This window comes from Entelurus aequoreus, linkage group LG16 (genome assembly GCF_033978785.1).
Source record: "Entelurus aequoreus isolate RoL-2023_Sb linkage group LG16, RoL_Eaeq_v1.1, whole genome shotgun sequence".
Lineage (NCBI taxonomy): Eukaryota > Metazoa > Chordata > Actinopteri > Syngnathiformes > Syngnathidae > Entelurus > Entelurus aequoreus.
In genome coordinates, this window is record NC_084746.1 from 780,771 (window position 1) to 795,631 (window position 14,861).

At 41.0% G+C, this 14,861-nt stretch overlaps 1 protein-coding gene across 1 annotated transcript; it reads left to right on the forward strand.

Annotated features, from left to right (window-relative positions):
- Nucleotides 1-791: 791 nt before the first annotated feature.
- LOC133631235 (protein THEM6-like) lies at nucleotides 792-9,558 on the forward strand. Its single transcript, XM_062023395.1, is given in 5 exon segments — nucleotides 792-1,083; nucleotides 1,160-1,249; nucleotides 3,452-3,764; nucleotides 3,766-3,957; nucleotides 8,550-9,558. Coding segments are annotated over 3 exon segments (609 nt in total). The 5' UTR covers nucleotides 792-1,083; nucleotides 1,160-1,249; nucleotides 3,452-3,455; the 3' UTR covers nucleotides 8,658-9,558.
- The last annotated feature ends 5,303 nt before the right edge of the window (nucleotides 9,559-14,861 follow it).

Below are 14,861 nucleotides of genomic sequence, written 5' to 3' on the forward strand. Positions count from 1 at the left end.
CTTGTTTTGTGCAGTGCCTTATTTTTGTTGTATTTTTAATGTATTTTATGCAACTTGTTGACACGTTTTATTTTGTGTTTATGTATGTAAGAAATATTGTATTTCATATATTCATTTTTTATTTTTGTATTCATTTATTTATTCATTTTTTTTAAATCTTGTTAACTATTCTGATTGTTAATTTGCTTTATTTAAGTAAAAAAAAAGGTCAAAGACAAAGCTATTCGGTTTCTTGTGAGTATATACACTTCACTGCCGATGTGGGGGGGGGGGGGCGGGGGGGGGGGCGCCACCTAAAATTTTGCCTAGGGCGCCAGATTGTTTAGGGCCGGGCCTGGTATTCAGTGAGGTAAGATGAATGAAATGCGCTGACAGTTCATTGCTCCTGCCAAATGAATTGCATTGAGGGGAGCGGATCACCACTCCAAGATGGCGGCCCCGCGTCTCGCAGTAGCGCTCCATGCTAAGTACCCTTAGAACATGTCTATGGAGCTGTCACGCCAAATGTCTTCCCTCCCCCATTTACTTCCGTGGTCATGTTTCCTCTTACGTCATTGACAGCGATCGATAGCACTTCGGCTTTGACTGCCCGTCGCTGGAAGGATACTTCGTCTTTGACAGCTGCTGGAATCTGAAGAAATCCATTATTGTTTTTGTTTTTGTACAGGCGCGAAACAGGACAGTCGCGTGCAGGTTAAGACCCCCGGCAACTTTGTGATTTTATTGGACGCAGCCCCGGAAGTAAATGGGGGGGGGGGGGGGGGTTGTAGAGGGAAGAAATTTGGCGTGACAGCGCTAACGTTGTTGCGTCATCACGAACCCGGAAGTGTCAGATTCGTATGAGGAAGTCCGTGTTTATAATATTATACACCAACATAACTTAGAGCTAGGAATCTCTTGATACTCGTTTTAATGAATAGCGGATACATTCAATTGAATATGATGTAAAAATCAAAGAATATATAGAATAAAATGCGAAACGTTACTTAGTCACGTGTTAACACCACCCCGGAAGTGGCGCCAGTCTGCCGGCAACTTCAGTCCGCCGAGCATCAAATGTTACAACTCTCTTCTCTACGCACGGTAGGCCATGTCGCCATAAAGCCACGAAGCCAACGCATTAATGGTTGCATTTCTTTATTGCTCTTTTTTGTAATAGCTCAGTTAAACGTCGGCGGGTCTTTGACGGTGAAGCGGGGAGGACTAGCATTAGCACCGGCCGAGCATCTGTCATCGTCGTCCTTTCAAGGTTGAAGACAACATCTTTTGCTTTCTTTCTTAACTTCACGTCTTTTAAAGCAACTGTGTCACGTCCTTAGCCCTCCTCAGACCAATTAGTTCAAAGAATACCTGCCAGTGACAGTACACTGCTGTACTGGTAATTGAAAGGCAAATATTGGTAATATTGATTGAGACTTTTATTAGTTGATTGCACAGTACAGTACATATTCCGTACAATTGACCACTAAATGGTAACACCCCAATAAGTTTTTCAATTTGTTTAAGTCGGGGTCCACTTAAATTGATTCAATATTGTGTGTGTTGTTCCAGAGATATGATGCTAGTAATATTGTGTGTGTTGTTCCAGAGATATGATGCTAGTAATATTGTGTGTGTTGTTCCAGAGATATGATGCTAGTAATATTGTGTGTGTTGTTCCAGAGATATGATGCTAGTAATATTGTGTGTGTTGTTCCAGAGATATGATGCTAGTAATATTGTGTGTGTTCCAGAGATATGATGCCAGTAATATTGTGTGTGTTGTTCCAGAGATATGATGCTAGTAATATTGTGTGTGTTGTTCCAGAGATATGATGCTAGTAATATTGTGTGTGTTGTTCCAGAGATATGATGCTAGTAATATTGTGTGTGTTGTTCCAGAGATATGATGCTAGTAATATTGTGTGTGTTCCAGAGATATGATGCCAGTAATATTGTGTGTGTTGTTCCAGAGATATGATGCTAGTAATATTGTGTGTGTTGTTCCAGAGATATGATGCCAGTAATATTGTGTGTGTTGTTCCAGAGATATGATGCTAGTAATATTGTGTGTGTTGTTCCAGAGATATGATGCTAGTAATATTGTGTGTGTTCCAGAGATATGATGCCAGTAATATTGTGTGTGTTGTTCCAGAGATATGATGCTAGTAATATTGTGTGTGTTCCAGAGATATGATGCCAGTAATATTGTGTGTGTTGTTCCAGAGATATGATGCTAGTAATATTGTGTGTGTTGTTCCAGAGATATGATGCTAGTAGTATTGTGTGTGTTGTTCCAGAGATATGATGCTAGTAATATTGTGTGTGTTGTTCCAGAGATATGATGCTAGTAATATTGTGTGTGTTGTTCCAGAGATATGATGCCAGTAATATTGTGTGTGTTGTTCCAGAGATATGATGCTAGTAATATTGTGTGTTGTTCCAGAGATATGATGCCAGTAATATTGTGTGTGTTGTTCCAGAGATATGATGCTAGTAATATTGTGTGTGTTGTTCCAGAGATATGATGCTAGTAATATTGTGTGTGTTGTTCCAGAGATATGATGCTAGTAATATTGTGTGTGTTGTTCCAGAGATATGATGCTAGTAATATTGTGTGTGTTGTTCCAGAGATATGATGCTAGTAATATTGTGTGTGTTGTTCCAGAGATATGATGCTAGTAATATCGTGTGTGTTGTTCCAGAGATATGATGCTAGTAATATTGTGTGTGTTGTTCCAGAGATATGATGCTAGTAATATTGTGTGTGTTGTTCCAGAGATATGATGGAGTAATATTGTGTGTGTTGTTCCAGAGATATGATGCTAGTAATATTGTGTGTGTTGTTCCAGAGATATGATGCTAGTAATATTGTGTGTGTTGTTCCAGAGATATGATGCTTGTAATATTGTGTGTGTTCCAGAGATATGATGCTAGTAATATTGTGTGTGTTGTTCCAGAGATATGATGCTTGTAATATTGTGTGTGTTCCAGAGATATGATGCTAGTAATATTGTGTGTGTTGTCCCAGAGATATGATGCTAGTAATATTGTGTGTGTTGTTCCAGAGATATGATGCTAGTAATATTGTGTGTGTTGTTTCAGAGATATGATGCTAGTAATATTGTGTGTGTTGTTCCAGAGATATGATGCTAGTAATATTGTGTGTGTTGTTCCATAGATATGATGCTAGTAATATCATGTGTGTTGTTCCAGAGATATGATGCTAGTAATATTGTGTGTGTTCCAGAGATATGATGCTAGTAATATTGTGTGTGTTGTTCCAGAGATATGAAGCTAGTAATATTGTGTTTGTTGTTCCAGAGATATGATGCTAGTAATATTGTGTGTGTTGTTCCAGAGATATGATGCTAGTAATATTGTGTGTGTTGTTCCAGAGATATGATGCTAGTAATATTGTGTGTGTTGTTCCAGAGATATGATGCTAGTAATATAGTGTGTGTTGTTCCAGAGATATGATGCTGCTGGTGCTGGGAGTCCTCCTGCTGCTCTTCTGCACCGTGGACGTGTGGTACTTCCTGCGAGGGGCGCAGGTCTTCGTCACAACCTTCTTCCAGCCCAAGATGAAGGACATCCTGGCCGAGGGAAGTGTGCCCGGCATAGTCCTCCCTCACGACGTGGACTACAAAGGCCACATGAACAACTCCCGCTACCTGAGGGAGTGTGACTTCGCCCGCTTCCACCACAACATGTGCAACGGCATCTTCATGGCCTTGTTCAGGATGGGGGCCAAGATGGTGGTGGGGGCCTCCACTATCCGCTACCCGCCGCTCCCTGGCGTTCGGCGAGGCTTTCGAGATCCGGACCAAAGTGGTGGGATGGGATGACAAGGCGTTTTACTTGGAGCAGCGCTTTGTGTCCAAGAAAGATGGCTTCGTGTCGGCCGTGTTGCTCTGCAAGCAGAGTGTGGTGCGCAGCAGCCCCGAGAGCATTATTGACTTTGTCTGCAAAAGGAAGGTGAGTTGCACAGAAAATAATAGTACCAATAATAGTACCATCCGGATGTATTTGCTTGATATTTGTGTTCACTTAAAGTAGGGCTGGGCGATATGGCCTTTTGTCACGATACACCATATATACAGTATCTGGATATTTTGCCTTAGCCTTGAATGAACACTTGATGCATATAATCACAGCAGTATGATAGAGTTTCTTAAATGCCTCAAATGTCCGGCATTTTCAGTTAGGGTTGCGTGTATTTTCAATGTACGTTCAGGGTTAAGAAGGGGTTAAAAACAAAACAAACTGCAGCATTGTTGAAGGAGGGGCAGAGACAGAGAGAGAGAGAGAGTTATGATAAACGCGCATGCGTCGCCAGCCTCTGCTTTTTATCCATAGATTTATCACATTTAATTTATTATCTATAGCAGGGGTGTCAAAAGTGTGCCCCGGAGGCCATTTGTGGCCCACAGCTAATGTTTTAAAGGCCCACGGCACATTCTAAAAATACTATTCAAATAAACAAAAACATAACAAAAGTGAAATAAAAAAGCTTAAAGGTTAAATGTCATTTAGAAACAGTTGCAATGTTGACTAATAAAACAAAGCTGTTTTTTTTTATTTTCAAACTGTCATTGCTCCAAACATAATATTGAATCAAAATCAATGTTGTTATGAATTATTGACATATCCAAGGTTCCCATTACTTCACATCAAATATTACACTAAGACAAATATTTTTGGTGGAAGATTTTGCATAATTTGTGTTTGCCATTAAAAACATAGTTTGGTTTGACAAAAAAGGGCAGAAAATAAACAAACAAAAAAACAACATAAAAAAAAAACTAAAATATTTTGAAATGAGGACTAGATGTGAAGTTGATGTAGACTCCAGAGATTTACGCGTTAAATATAAAATGTATGTATGCCCTGGCACACCATTATCATCATTTCATGACCCAAGCAAAACACTTTTTACACTTTTATACTGAAATAAATACACCTACAACTTATTAAATAAAAACTTAGAAAAAACTACCAGCAGTGGTAAAGTTTAGATCCATGAAGGAAAGAAGAAAGTGAATGAATGTTTATAACTGAATACATTTACATATGTATACAAATATGTTTTCTTTTTTTATTATTTTTTTAATGAATTAAGTAACGTTTATGACAACCTTTTTCCAAAACACAATATAGAATGTGAGATATAACAGGATAATGTATACATTTATCATTTGTTTTCAAAACGCTTACAAAAAAGTGGGGCCCCAAAAATTTACTGTGGGACCCCATTTTTATGACTTGATGGGGTCCCTGGGACCCCATTTTGAAAATTCCTAGCACCAACACTGCTGTCAACAGAGGAGAAAAAATGCTTCATTTAAATAAATATATTATTTATAAAGCAAGTTTGAGTATCATTGCCAAATTTTCGCCAAGTCCCGGCCTTGGCACGCATATATGTGTGTCCTCTTTTGGGGATCTCACAACATGGTCAGCCTACATTCAAACATTCTTCTTCATACTGCATTAATATATGCTACTTTTAAACTTTCATGCAGAGAGGGAAATCACAACTAAAAGTGTATTTATGAAACAGTTATTAAGCAGTGGCACAAACATTCATGTAATTTCAAAAGAGAAAGTGCAAGATTGTCAGAGACATTTTAAAACAAGCTATTAGTGCACTTTTGTGCATGATGTCACTAAGATGACATATCAAAACAACACTCAATTAAAGTGCACTTTTTGTACAGAACGCCACTACAATATTTTAAAACAAATAAAGTGCACTTTTGTGCATGATGTCACACAAAATATTTCAATAAGTGTCCAATAAAAATGAGCTGCATAATAGGACATCAAATAGTGTATGTCCTTCACTATGTGGTAGGTTCCTGCGGACGTTATCTCCTTCTGTTGTTGACTATTTGTTTCATACGTTGTTGATGTGGAAATGGTTGCTCGGGCATTTTGTGGGTGTGGCACCGAACGGAGATGTTGACATGCGAAGTTTCAAGCACTCTTCATTCTCTAGCAGGTGACTTTTCAAATGATGCTACAAATTAGCAGTGCTGCTACTTTTTGTAGTAACGCTTTAGGCGCATACTTGACATATTACGGTTGTCTGTTCAACATCTTCCCGCTTGAAGCCAAACCACCGCCAGACGATGGACCCCCTGCTGTTTTTTATGAGAATTAATTCTTCCTTCATTTGTTACCAGATTCGCACCTTCTCTCTCTCGTATTACCACCTACACCGCACCGCTAGCATCACAGCTAACTTTACCCACGCTGCTACCTCTCTGCTCCGTGAGAGTGTATGACATTGCACGCGCGACTGTATGTGGCGTATGTAAGAAGGTGCGCTTGTTTTATGTCTCTGTGAGAACGAGAGACAAGAAAGAGTAAGCAACGCCTGTGGTGTAATGCCCGCAGCTAAAAGCAACTGTGAGAGAACGTATACTCCAATATCACCATATAGTCATTTTCTATATCGCACAGAGACAAACCCGCCATATATCGAGTATATTCCATATATCGCCCATCCCTAACAAAGTCATTTTATTGGTTCAATCTGGAATGTTTTGTGTTTAAAACATAATTTCTCACTCTTAAATGCTTTTGGGCCTCCCAGGGCACCGTGCAAAGCATAAATAACAAGAAAGCAACGATAATGTGCCATTTTGGGCACTGTTAGACACCGTGCAAAGCATAAGTAACAGGAGAAGTCATGAAAAAAGTGATATAAAACATAAAAAGGGCAGTTAATTGTAGGGCTTCAAAGGACATGCCCGTTTCTGCTGGACGTAGGTTTTGTTTACATGGCTGTACCCACAGTATTGTGACAGAATGGATCATACTAAAATCAAGAGACCGCACCGAGACAAACTGTACCCTATGTGGGCTCTGTACCGAGGATGTCGTTGTGGCTTGTGCAGCCCTTTGAGACACTTGTGATTTAGGGCTATATAAATAAACATTGATTGATTGATTGATATTCCAAAGGCTTAACTTAACTTAACTTGGTGGAATTTCCGCCATTGTCGAAGCCAAACTTGCATATATTTCATCAACTGAGTCGATCTTTGTGCCGGTGATGTATTTTTGAATGTAGTCTGCAGTGTTTCCCATAAACTGCCAAGATACCTGTGGCGGTGAGGGCGTGGCTATGGGCGTGGTCACCATGAAACCATCGAGTAATTTGCATAATTTACTACAATGATATGATTTTCTCTAAAAAGGCTAAAAAAATGTATACTTACTAATTAATAATAACAGTTTTGTTTTAAACATCCATCCATCCAGTCATCCATTTTACAATATAATTACAACACTTGATTTGAACAATAAGTTATTCACTGAAATATATTTATTAATTGTGGTTCTTACAAAAAATATATCTTATAAAATATAAAAGCTAAAATGTCTCTTAAAGCTCTGCCCCTTTAATTAGTGCATACTAAATAATTTAACTTTAGCCTACTACTACAACCATATTATTTACCAGCAACATAAAGTGAAACAGAGGCAGAGGTGTCCTGCCACAGTCAGTAACAAATAAACAGAAAACAGTAGTGGTCAAATACAAATAAGGCAACAAGAGAAGTATCCTACACTTCTCTTTTGTAAAGTAAATCTGAACAGCCTATATGGGCATCTACATCAACTGTATGATTTGCCTGAGAAGCTGGACAGGACAACAACAACAACAACAAAAAATATATATATTTTAATTTATTTTTTATTTTTTTATTTGTGGCGGACGTAATTCTTTCTTGGCGGGCCGCCACAAATAAATGAATGTGTGGGAAACACTGGTCTGTAAGGCTCATCATTGTCCTCCATTCAAATTGCTTTCATCTGTTATGTGTTGGAGATTAAGTGAGGGTTCCCAGCCTCATTTCACAAGCAGAATTCCCTGAAAAAACAAGCTCATTAATTCTTTAAAATACTTTAATCACTGTGCCACTGCTCCAAAAATGATACCCACTGATTTTGTGCTTACCCAGGACTAAAAGTAAGCAGGCAACATGCTTTTTTCCAAAATACTGTATGTTGTTTCTCCCCTGCAGCTAGCTTGACTAATGCTTACAGCCTACTAAATGCTACGCGTCTCACTGAATAAAACATGCTTTTATTCAAACTTAGCAGTTTGAAAACGCCGTGAACACACCAACATGGACCAGGTCATGGCAATAAGTCATGTTGGATCTTCTCATGGTTGCTATCCAGGCTGTCTTTATGAACCACATAACCCGACTTCCTTTGGCTTTGCTTTCATGCTGGAAATGAGAATAATCTCACCAACTCCTTTTTTCCTAAAGCCATCATGACCACAATTATGGCAGTTATTGATGCAGCACGTTTGCGCCACGTTTTGAACTTGTTAAAGAAAAAAACGAAGCTTCAGCACACAGTCTGGCATGAAGCCATGACAAGCGTCCAGCAAGACCACAATGCATATCTTTCCATGTCACACTTTCAAGCCCTATATTAGATACTACAAAGACAATGATGCCATTTTTTTGTTTTTTTACTAAAGATGACTTGAACGTTGAATTAGTTGTAAAATAATGGTGCTGTTTGTGTTTTTGTGTCATTAGATTGAATGCCCTCCGGTTCCAGATGACCTGAAGCACTGGATCAGCTTCATTTCAGCCAACAGTCAAGCCCTGAGAGCCGAGAGTGGCCTGGAGGAGAAGAACAAGTGATTGAAACCACACTCTCACCTTGTATCATCTATCACATGTCATTAGCAGTACACACACATGGTAATATCTATCTTTGTAGAGGGCCAGTACTCGCCTGTTCCTGCTGGGTATTTTTTTTGTATGGTGTGAAATGGAATACTATATTGTAGATAAGATGGTAATATGACACAAATATGAATTCCATGTTTAAAACATGCACATTGTGCATCGTGGAGGTTCTAAAGTACAGAAGTGAAACAAGAGTCTTGCTTAGTTTAGTCGTGGACTTTGGGCATCTTTGTTATCAGCGAGTGCAACTTCAGACGAGCATGCTGTGCAGAAACTTGAAACCCCGCTGAGGTGTGTGCATGCTTTGAAACGCCGGAATGATTAGGACAAATGAAATACTTGAACCGACATCGTTGACATGCGCACATTTTAAATGGTCAGCATTTTGCAGAAGGCATATAGAATATGAAAGGGATCATTTAGTTTTGCTTTGTTCATATATTCCGAAGCTGGGCTGCTTGATTGGAGGTGCATGTTATCAGGGAAGAAAGTGCAACAATCAGAACTGAAAGATGCTGACGATGTTGCAGGCAACTTTTTCAAAATGTGCAATACATCCTGAATATTAATTATAGTGTGAGCAATTATAAGCTTTAAGCTTTTAAAACTGTAAAATACCTTAAAAAATGCATTACCACTTCAGTTTGTGACCAAATTATGGTATTTATGGGGAAATATTTAAATATGAAAGCTTCAGGTGTACTTTTGAATGTTATTTATGTTAATAATGCACTGACAGAAAAATAATATCTGTGGTATTAAGTTTAAAGCAATGTCCTTTTTATGTTGTAAGTTATTTCATGTTCATTGTTTTTAAAAGCATTTTAAATTAAAAATGCACCTTAATCCTGGATTGTGCCTCTTATTTTTTCTCTCACATACATTTTGTTAAGTACATGTACATAAACTAATGAGCACTATATACAAAGTTCCTGTACCAACAAGCTTGTTTTCACCATGCAATGTTACATTAAAAAAAATCAAGTAATCTTTTTTCTTTTTTGCTGCCAGTGTCTTTAACATCATGGGCGAAACCTTCAGAATAAAAGCACATTCACAACTTGAATTGCCGACCTTTTAATTTTGTGTTTATGTGCTCTCAAATTTTAATATGACTATTTATATCAACGATTAGATCTGTTTCTGTTGAACAGTTTCCCGCCTTTTTATGTAAGGGGCGCCGGAAGTTGGCAGACCCGTCAGCGATCCTGTTCTGTCTCCCTGTAATGTTTGTTTGCTCTTGAATGGGATTGTGCTGAAAATCGTCATTTCCCCTCATGCATGAATAAAGTATTTCTGATTCTGAAACTGTTTTTAAATTGTGTTGCATCTAATCGCTTGTGAGACTTACAGGTACCGTAGTAGAATACCTGGAAGACGGCTGACGTAAAACAGACTAGGAGGAGGTTGAAAGACATCGCTGTATGTTGTACATTGTGTTTTTATACACTTATAAAAGTCTGTCGTCACGCATATTAAACACTTATAAAAGTCTGTCGTCACGCATCATGAATATATCGGGACGTTAGATTCCTCGACCATTTCCGCTAGTAGGCCACGCCCCTATGTTACTTCCGCTCAGCGAGAGAAGCTTATGTTAACGCTCTATTTTCTTTGTCCTCTCAACTGTCTCTCTACAACGACTTGTTCATTCAACATTTGTTACTATCGTGTTATAGTAGCCCAATAATAAATTGCTTACTTTCCGTTGTGATTTTTTAATTCACTTCCGGAGGTCGGCCGAACCCCTTGACTCCACTTCCTTAAAAAAAAAAACGTGTTCCTTATTTTTTTTTATTTAGTTTTGCCTTGGATCCATACGATATTATTTATTTATTAATATTTAGATATAGTATATAAAACCTAAATGTATGCATTCACAAAATGTAAAAAACAACAACAACGTAATTTACTTCCGCCGGTAAACCACCCGGCAGTTCACTTCCGGTTGGCGCGAAGTTCGAACGATGGCGAGACGGAGAGACTGGCAAACTACAAACAGCAAGTATAAACTGTTTGCACGAAGTGGATAGACGGTGGGAGACTACGGCTTTATCTGCAGCAGGAAGAGGACGTGTAAAAACATGGAGAAGTGCGGGAGATACACATCAGGAAATCCCCGAGTCAGCGTCTGCTCGGCGAATATGTCAGAAGTAGGCAGCGTGGTGGAGAAGGACTGTGATGGATGAGTATGTGAATATGTCAGAAGTAGCCAGCGTGGTGGAGAAGGACTGTGATGGATGAGTATGTGAATATGTCAGAAGTAGGCAGCGTGGTGGAGAAGGACTGTGATGGATGAGTATGTGAATATGTCAGAAGTAGCCAGCGTGGTGGTGAAGGACTGTGATGGATGAGTATGTGAATATGTCAGAAGTAGCCAGCGTGGTGGAGAAGGACTGTGATGGATGAGTATGTGAATATGTCAGAAGTAGGCAGCGTGGTGGAGAAGGACTGTGATGGATGAGTATGTGAATATGTCAGAAGTAGCCAGCGTGGTGGTGAAGGACTGTGATGGATGAGTATGTGAATATGTCAGAAGTAGCCAGCGTGGTGGTGAAGGACTGTGATGGATGAGTATGTGAATATGTCAGAAGTAGCCAGCGTGGTGGAGAAGGACTGTGATGGATGAGTATGTGAATATGTCAGAAGTAGGCAGCGTGGTGGAGAAGGACTGTGATGGATGAGTATGTGAATATGTCAGAAGTAGCCAGCGTGGTGCTGAAGGACTGTGATGGATGAGTATGTGAATATGTCAGAAGTAGGCAGCGTGGTGGAGAAGGACTGTGATGGATGAGTATGTGAATATGTCAGAAGTAGCCAGCGTGGTGGAGAAGGACTGTGATGGATGAGTATGTGAATATGTCAGAAGTAGGCAGCGTGGTGGAGAAGGACTGTGATGGATGAGTATGTGAATATGTCAGAAGTAGGCAGCGTGGTGGAGAAGGACTGTGATGGATGAGTATGTGAATATGTCAGAAGTAGCCAGCGTGGTGGAGAAGGACTGTGATGGATGAGTATGTGAATATGTCAGAAGTAGCCAGCGTGGTGGTGAAGGACTGTGATGGATGAGTATGTGAATATGTCAGAAGTAGCCAGCGTGGTGGAGAAGGACTGTGATGGATGAGTATGTGAATATGTCAGAAGTAGCCAGCGTGGTGGTGAAGGACTGTGATGGATGAGTATGTGAATATGTCAGAAGTAGCCAGCGTGGTGGAGAAGGACTGTGATGGATGAGTATGTGAATATGTCAGAAGTAGGCAGCGTGGTGGAGAAGGACTGTGATGGATGAGTATGTGAATATGTCAGAAGTAGCCAGCGTGGTGGTGAAGGACTGTGATGGATGAGTATGTGAATATGTCAGAAGTAGCCAGCGTGGTGGTGAAGGACTGTGATGGATGAGTATGTGAATATGTCAGAAGTAGCCAGCGTGGTGGAGAAGGACTGTGATGGATGAGTATGTGAATATGTCAGAAGTAGGCAGCGTGGTGGAGAAGGACTGTGATGGATGAGTATGTGAATATGTCAGAAGTAGCCAGCGTGGTGGAGAAGGACTGTGATGGATGAGTATGTGAATATGTCAGAAGTAGGCAGCGTGGTGGAGAAGGACTGTGATGGATGAGTATGTGAATATGTCAGAAGTAGCCAGCGTGGTGGAGAAGGACTGTGATGGATGAGTATGTGAATATGTCAGAAGTAGGCAGCGTGGTGGAGAAGGACTGTGATGGATGAGTATGTGAATATGTCAGAAGTAGGCAGCGTGGTGGAGAAGGACTGTGATGGATGAGTATGTGAATATGTCAGAAGTAGCCAGCGTGGTGGAGAAGGACTGTGATGGATGAGTATGTGAATATGTCAGAAGTAGCCAGCGTGGTGGTGAAGGACTGTGATGGATGAGTATGTGAATATGTCAGAAGTAGCCAGCGTGGTGGAGAAGGACTGTGATGGATGAGTATGTGAATATGTCAGAAGTAGGCAGCGTGGTGGAGAAGGACTGTGATGGATGAGTATGTGAATATGTCAGAAGTAGCCAGCGTGGTGGTGAAGGACTGTGATGGATGAGTATGTGAATATGTCAGAAGTAGCCAGCGTGGTGGAGAAGGACTGTGATGGATGAGTATGTGAATATGTCAGAAGTAGGCAGCGTGGTGGAGAAGGACTGTGATGGATGAGTATGTGAATATGTCAGAAGTAGCCAGCGTGGTGGAGAAGGACTGTGATGGATGAGTATGTGAATATGTCAGAAGTAGGCAGCGTGGTGGTGAAGGACTGTGATGGATGAGTATGTGAATATGTCAGAAGTAGGCAGCGTGGTGCAGAAGGACTGTGATGGATGAGTATGTGAATATGTCAGAAGTAGGCAGCGTGGTGGAGAAGGACTGTGATGGATGAGTATGTGAATATGTCAGAAGTAGCCAGCGTGGTGGAGAAGGACTGTGATGGATGAGTATGTGAATATGTCAGAAGTAGCCAGCGTGGTGGAGAAGGACTGTGATGGATGAGTATGTGAATATGTCAGAAGTAGGCAGCGTGGTGGAGAAGGACTGTGATGGATGAGTATGTGAATATGTCAGAAGTAGCCAGCGTGGTGGAGAAGGACTGTGATGGATGAGTATGTGAATATGTCAGAAGTAGGCAGCGTGGTGGAGAAGGACTGTGATGGATGAGTATGTGAATATGTCAGAAGTAGCCAGCGTGGTGGAGAAGGACTGTGATGGATGAGTATGTGAATATGTCAGAAGTAGCCAGCGTGGTGGAGAAGGACTGTGATGGATGAGTATGTGAATATGTCAGAAGTAGGCAGCGTGGTGGAGAAGGACTGTGATGGATGAGTATGTGAATATGTCAGAAGTAGCCAGCGTGGTGGAGAAGGACTGTGATGGATGAGTATGTGAATATGTCAGAAGTAGGCAGCGTGGTGGAGAAGGACTGTGATGGATGAGTATGTGAATATGTCAGAAGTAGGCAGCGTGGTGGAGAAGGACTGTGATGGATGAGTATGTGAATATGTCAGAAGTAGGCAGCGTGGTGGAGAAGGACTGTGATGGATGAGTATGTGAATATGTCAGAAGTAGGCAGCGTGGTGGAGAAGGACTGTGATGGATGAGTATGTGAATATGTCAGAAGTAGCCAGCGTGGTGGAGAAGGACTGTGATGGATGAGTATGTGAATATGTCAGAAGTAGGCAGTGTGGTGGAGAAGGACTGTGATGGATGAGTATGTGAATATGTCAGAAGTAGCCAGCGTGGTGGAGAAGGACTGTGATGGATGAGTATGTGAATATGTCAGAAGTAGGCAGCGTGGTGGAGAAGGACTGTGATGGATGAGTATGTGAATATGTCAGAAGTAGCCAGCGTGGTGGAGAAGGACTGTGATGGATGAGTATGTGAATATGTCAGAAGTAGGCAGCGTGGTGGAGAAGGACTGTGATGGATGAGTATGTGAATATGTCAGAAGTAGGCAGCGTGGTGGAGAAGGACTGTGATGGATGAGTATGTGAATATGTCAGAAGTAGGCAGCGTGGTGGAGAAGGACTGTGATGGATGAGTATGTGAATATGTCAGAAGTAGCCAGCGTGGTGGAGAAGGACTGTGATGGATGAGTATGTGAATATGTCAGAAGTAGCCAGCGTGGTGGTGAAGGACTGTGATGGATGAGTATGTGAATATGTCAGAAGTAGCCAGCGTGGTGGAGAAGGACTGTGATGGATGAGTATGTGAATATGTCAGAAGTAGGCAGCGTGGTGGAGAAGGACTGTGATGGATGAGTATGTGAATATGTCAGAAGTAGCCAGCGTGGTGGAGAAGGACTGTGATGGATGAGTATGTGAATATGTCAGAAGTAGGCAGCGTGGTGGTGAAGGACTGTGATGGATGAGTATGTGAATATGTCAGAAGTAGGCAGCGTGGTGCAGAAGGACTGTGATGGATGAGTATGTGAATATGTCAGAAGTAGGCAGCGTGGTGGAGAAGGACTGTGATGGATGAGTATGTGAATATGTCAGAAGTAGGCAGTGTGGTGGAGAAGGACTGTGATGGATGAGTATGTGAATATGTCAGAAGTAGGCAGCGTGGTGCAGAAGGACTGTGATGGATGAGTATGTGAATATGTCAGAAGTAGGCAGTGTGGTGGAGAAGGACTGTGATGGATGAGTATGTG